Raw genomic sequence first — 6,210 nt, 5'->3', positions numbered from 1 at the left:
TTTTTTAGAAGCTTTTTTAAAATTTTCCAAATATACCTCTTAATTAATTATAAAAACACATTCTTTTAAATGTCTTTATTTCATTTTATATCTTTCAGGTAGTTTTACCAAACATCATTTTTTATCAGCCAATTTTTTAGCTATCAACTAGTTTTTCAACTAACAGCTAGCTTTTCAGCTAGTACGTCAAACATAGCCCCAACAAACTTATTTTTCTCCAAATATTACATAAAGCCAAACATATGGTTTCCTTTCAAAAATAAACATACTAAAAGTTCAACAATGGAGTCACCAACCAAAAATTTTATCAACTTACATTCATAACGCATCCCAATAGCTTGTGTTAGTTCTTATATAACTTGTATTTAAACACGTTTCATTTAATTTAGACAAACTACTTTACGCACAAGTTTTTTTTTGTATAAATATTAAATCACTCCGATGTATTTTTCCTCTATAAACGAAACAAGCTTCAATTATCCGACAATCTGTTATGTTGCATCCCATCCCGGAATATTGGCAGTAGCTTCATTCACCATCTTTACAAGAGTCCTCTGCATCATACCAATACAGGCAATGTACTTTATTTTTTACTCATAATAGCAACATACTTATATATATATATATATATATATATATATATATATATATATATATATATATATATATTCTTTTACCCATAATAGCAACATACTTACCACACTTTCAGGAACCCCGGGTGGAGGCATAGAAATATTTCTTGGTGGTGGGCCACGCAGATGTGATCTCTTGTCAAATCGCCATTCTCCAATCTTTCCATATGTAAGCTCACCCTTCAAAAATCAATACAGTGTCAGTCCAATGCATGTCAAATACAGTGTAGTGTGGATCCAGACAAATGAACAAGATAAAGCAAATTTACCTTCATGTTGTAGTCACATCCATAAGTGTAATGTATGATAAACCTATAACCTATTTCCAAGTCCCATGGGGGCTGACACGTTAAAGCCATGAATAAGTTTTATGAACACATATTATTTTATTATAATTGTTAATTCAGACTTGTAATTAATATTTGATACACAAATTACAAAAAGTAAATTCAAATACCTGGAGCATAAAATCTTTCCGAAGAATATGTTGAACACCATGCAAAGCAGAGGCCACAGCATATGCATACCTGCAACAAAATTCAAAATTCAAAATTCAAAATCCAAAAAGTCAAAATCGTTGACCAACCACATAATATGAAAAAAGGTCAATCATATTTCTTTATAAATTTCGACTCACATTTCTAGTACCCATCCAAATTTTTTATCAGTCTCGGGATCATCCTTCATTCTTAAAGAAACATTCATCCATGTGGGAGCAATTTTTTCAAGAATATCCTGCATAATTGACATTTACATGTTCACTTTTACAAAAAGATCTTTCAAAGATGAAAAATCATGGGGTATGAAAACTGTTTTAGTTGTATTACCTTTCTTATAATAACAGGAGAATTACCAATTGGGTCAATGTTAGTAACTGGTCCTTTCTCCTTGGGATAATATTTTCTAATTATATTTTCATTTTCATCAGGCTTGATGTAAAAAAAAGGAAATCCAGCTGGATATTCTCCACGTGCTAAGTTAGGCAGTGGATTTACAAATATGTGGTCAGGCTCTGCCATCAATATGTATCTGCCAAGGGTAAAACAGTCATTAATTTATTTATTTTTTCAAATTTAATATGTTAAAGAAAATGAAATCAGCATATAAGAATGCTCACTCTTCTTCAATGGTTACCCTCTCCAGCCATTGCACAAATGCCCAAGGTCTATTTAAAACTATATACCCCTGTGTAACAAATAAAATCCATTTTACAAAATCAATTATAATTCTATCTAATTGGATGAAAAAAAAAAGATTCAGTCACTTAGGTTCTGTTTCTTTTTCCTTTTCCATCAAGTCTTGTATGAGTAACGTGACTGAATGGGTAATGATAAGGTGCTGTATACATAAGGTATGTTTCTTTTCTAGACTGAATAAACCATCTGAATGAGACTAAATGACCATTTTACCCTTACATTCAAAAAAACTTCACAATATTCATCAATTTTAACGTGAGAGGAGTAGGAGAAGGGTTAGTGTCTTAATACATTAAACCAAGTTCTTTGGCTTAACTCATTGAGTCAAAAAGAAACATTAAGTGCTTAAACCATTAAGCCCATTAAGTCAAAAAGAATCAGAAACTTACTCGATCCAACCCTGATGGAAGGGGGTCAACCACAAAAGTTGGAATTTCATCCATCAAATTATCTGGTTGTCCAGAATGCAGGATTCTAGTGAACTTTCCCATCTCTGATCCCTCCATATCTCTTGTCTTTTTATACCAATAATACATAATCCTGCATTGCCATTTGCTGTAAGGAGCATCTGTAGCTGTGAGTGCAACATGGAATAAGACCTTTTTACCCCCGGTTCTCTTCACATTATCAGGCATCACAACCAGCGGATCAAAAGTATATTTTGCATGATTCACTGTTCTATTGTGAACCACTAATGTTATTAAATTATATGTAGCAAAGAATGAACCAACAGCAAGAAGAACAAGAAATGATGATGATGATGAACAACCCAGATTTTTCCTTGCCATTGTGATTTGTGACTTCTATTCCAGAATCATTAACCTTTAATTTAGCATTTGTGGACTCTTAATATCTTTCAGAACAAAGTAGCATTCATTGAGGCCTCAAGAAATGAATCTGTATTGCAGACAATCAAAGTCAATGCCATGTAAGTCAACCAGTTGACATTAATCATTTGGACACATTAGTTGGATTCACATACTAGAGACATAAATAATTGAGTGGAAAACAATTCTAATCCTTGTTCTTGGATTAACCTTTAAAAAACCATTGCAGTTGCAAAAAAACCCAAAAGAAACATGATTAGTTGCAATTATTGTACTTTGATCTTGACTTTTTCAAAGGAACAAGCCACTGTAGGTAAATTGTGCTTTTCTTGAAAATAATTTGAAGTAAAAGGTTGAACTGAAGCACGTACAAGCATTTGTAATCAGTAGCCAATGATTGTCAATTCTAAAAACGAAATTCCTCTAAATCCTAATACGATGTAGTGCTGAATTCGGTCAACTCAGTTATCAAAAGGAATAGACTGATAACGGGTTGTATGTAGGATTCATTGAAATCAAATTCAAACTTTGATCCATAAACCCTAAGCATAATGTAGCCACAACAACGAAAACATAAGCTCCTAATATAGTCCAAAAAGTTAACGATTACGCAGGGAAAACCCCATACAATCGGAGATGGTGAAAGTCATTTCCAGATAAACCGAGAAATTTACAAAGAAAACTATAACAAGCAAAATCGTATTAGCAGAGTTTTCATCCTGCTCAAAGAAATCATCATGATGTGAATCAAAATAACTCAAACAGCCTAAAGATAGAAGCTTTGATACCATAAACCCCCAAATTACAAGCTATGCAAGTATAACTTATGTATTTCTTTTACCTTAATTGACCAAATGGTAACTGAAAAGCAAGAGCAGACTTTGATCAGAAGAAACGAACGAAACGTTCAAGTAGCGAAACGCACAAATGGAAAGTAGTGGAATAACAGCAAAATCTTGAAGAAGGTTCTTGAAGGATTTTGAATATTGAGATGCCTATTGGTAAATGAACACAGACATTCAACGTTGAAATTTAGACGAGATCCATGACAGACAAAAAGGGTTTTTCTTTTTCTTAATTCTCTTGCTCAATCCTTTGATTCTTTCTCTCTTTGCAGCTTTGAAGAGTCTATGTCTACTAGTGGTGAATATATATATATATATATATATATATATATATATATATATATATATATAACTCTTATATATTGTGAATGTAAGCCAATTGTGAATCAATCACCAACAAAGACAAATTAGAAAGATTGTGTAATATTAATTTCATAACCAAAAATTACATTCCTATATTATTAATGCATCCATCTTTATTGATTTCTACTCTAATCATGATTATTGTTCATTGTCTTCTACCATTGCTACTTCATGAGAAATATATGCATCTACAATATCTTTTTGTGGTTATTATACTGCTTATGGGTCTATTACAAAATATACGTACACAATATTTAAAACATAGTTATTATTTAAAAAATCATTAAGAATTATATTAGAAAATGTGTTTTCTATTATTAATAAAATCACAAAATGCTACTAAATAATAATTCATTAAGCATAAATATCATTTTCACTATTTATTTACAGACCATTCTTTTAGAATTCATACAAAATATTTGGAGTGAAATATTTAGACGTAAACTAATTTCAAACTAAGTTTAGAACTAAGTACATCACTTGTAAGCAACAAAGTTTTCAATTTTGTGTTCAAAAGGGTGCATACTTATTTGATAATGAATTACTTAATATTCTAAGAAAAAATATAAGAATGAGATTTAACATGTTATATTCTTTAAGAATATAACTTATTAAAGTTTAATTATTTCAAAATTTCCTATGGCAATCTGACTAAAATAAAAATAAAAAAAAGAAAAAAAAAAGAAAACAATTACAAACAAATTACATCAACAACAAATATTCTAGTTTGGTTGATTTACAAACAAAATTACTTGCACAAAAATCATTTTGTTTTCTAGACCGATTATCATTCTTGAAGAATTCATACTAGTTGCTTTAAAGAATAGAAAATTTATTATTGAATGAATTTAAAAACTAGACTCGACTTTTATATGCTTTATTCCCAAAAAATATGATTGTCTAATTCTTGAAGAATACAGCTACTTTATTCATAAAGAATTTGACTACTTTAAAATTCCATGTGTTAATCAAACAAAAATATTACTGCTTCAATTGTTTTATAAATTCCACATGTTAATTAAACATGTAAGAATAAAAACCTCAATATTGCATCACCAAAAATATTATGTTATAAAAATGATTTTATTTTCATATTAAATATTATTAATTGTATTGTAATATATTATTCTTAAAGAATTATATGTTATTATTTTGTATATGAGGTGTATTATTTAAGAATGTGATTTCACAAAAAATTGTATTCAATAAGACCGAAAAACCGAAAGACTAAAAAAAACTATTAAACAAAATAATATTCTTCAAGAATGAAAAAATCAAAATATGTGTTCATGTGTTCAATTAAGACGTATTATAAAAAAATGATGTAATGTAAATATCATGAATAACATATGAGATTTGATTTGAATTTTATTAATTAATTTTATATTGTTGCCTAAAATATAGATAATTAACATTTCTTTCTCTTTATTAAATATTATAATTGCCCTAATAATTAATAATTGTAATTATATAATATATGCTAGTCCATGTTAATAATATGTACGTCAAGATCACATTCTTTCATTCTTTTTAATTTAATTGTTAGAATTTGGTCACACATTCATATAATATTTGTGATTCATATTTGATCCTAACCATATATATATATATTTATATATATATATATATATATATATATGTTCAAATGAGAACAATTTAAAAATTGAGAACATTTGAGAGCAAATTTAAACCACTCATTTATATCGTTGAAAATTTAAAGTTTAAACTAAAAAAACCCACCTGGATCGTATCACTTACCCAAATCACCCCACTAAGATCTAATAATTTCTCCTATTTTCTCTTATCTTATATGAAGGACCACCGTGGGAATCACTGAGCCGTCGACGGAACCACTGGACCACCGCCGCCTGAACCACCGGATTCCCACTTTTTCACTCGTTGAAGATCGGCTTGTTCACCACCTCCATCCAGTTGCTTCTCCCGTCGAAAGCCAACTCCTACCGTCGGATGCCACCTCCCACCGTATGAAACTGCCTCCCTCTGTCTCTCATCTTCCTGAACCACCTATCTCCGTCTGTCCTCATCACGAACCATCTCCCTTCGCCTCTCCTCCCTGACAAAAAGATTTTTCGGCCTCGTTTCACCAATCACCAGTTTCGATGCTTCGATTTCACCAGATCTGAAGCAGAAAGCCAACAGATGTAGCGGCGTGTGGCGATGCTTGAGTTATTGCTAACCGCTTGGTTGGTTCCTGAAGTTGTCGATGTCTTCAGTTAAGTTGTTGAATTACTGTGTCGCTTTCTACAAATATATATTTGGAGTCGAGGAAATTAATCACATTAGTCATTCGAATAGAAAGGCTGATCAGGAGCTTCAACTTCTTCTC

The 6,210-nt window shown here is 30.7% G+C and overlaps 1 protein-coding gene across 1 annotated transcript; it reads right to left on the bottom strand.

Annotated features, from left to right (window-relative positions):
* Window positions 1-224: 224 nt before the first annotated feature.
* On the bottom strand, window positions 225-3,744 carry LOC145062291 (Hyp O-arabinosyltransferase-like protein). Its single transcript, XM_079009914.1, has 9 exons — window positions 3,497-3,744; window positions 2,218-2,725; window positions 1,750-1,817; window positions 1,460-1,661; window positions 1,270-1,367; window positions 1,090-1,159; window positions 902-973; window positions 699-812; window positions 225-554 (listed from the first exon to the last, which is right to left on the bottom strand). The coding sequence occupies exons 2-9, from the start codon at window positions 2,614-2,616 to the stop codon at window positions 492-494; spliced, it is 1,086 nt and encodes a 361-aa protein (XP_078866040.1). The 5' UTR covers window positions 2,617-2,725; window positions 3,497-3,744; the 3' UTR covers window positions 225-491.
* Window positions 3,745-6,210: the final 2,466 nt, after the last annotated feature.

The sequence above is a fragment of the Lactuca serriola genome, chromosome 7, assembly GCF_051521515.1.
Source record: "Lactuca serriola cultivar US96UC23 chromosome 7, Lser_US96UC23_V15, whole genome shotgun sequence".
NCBI classification, from domain to species: Eukaryota; Viridiplantae; Streptophyta; class Magnoliopsida; order Asterales; family Asteraceae; genus Lactuca; species Lactuca serriola.
This window is presented reverse-complemented; position numbering and strand designations above follow the sequence as displayed.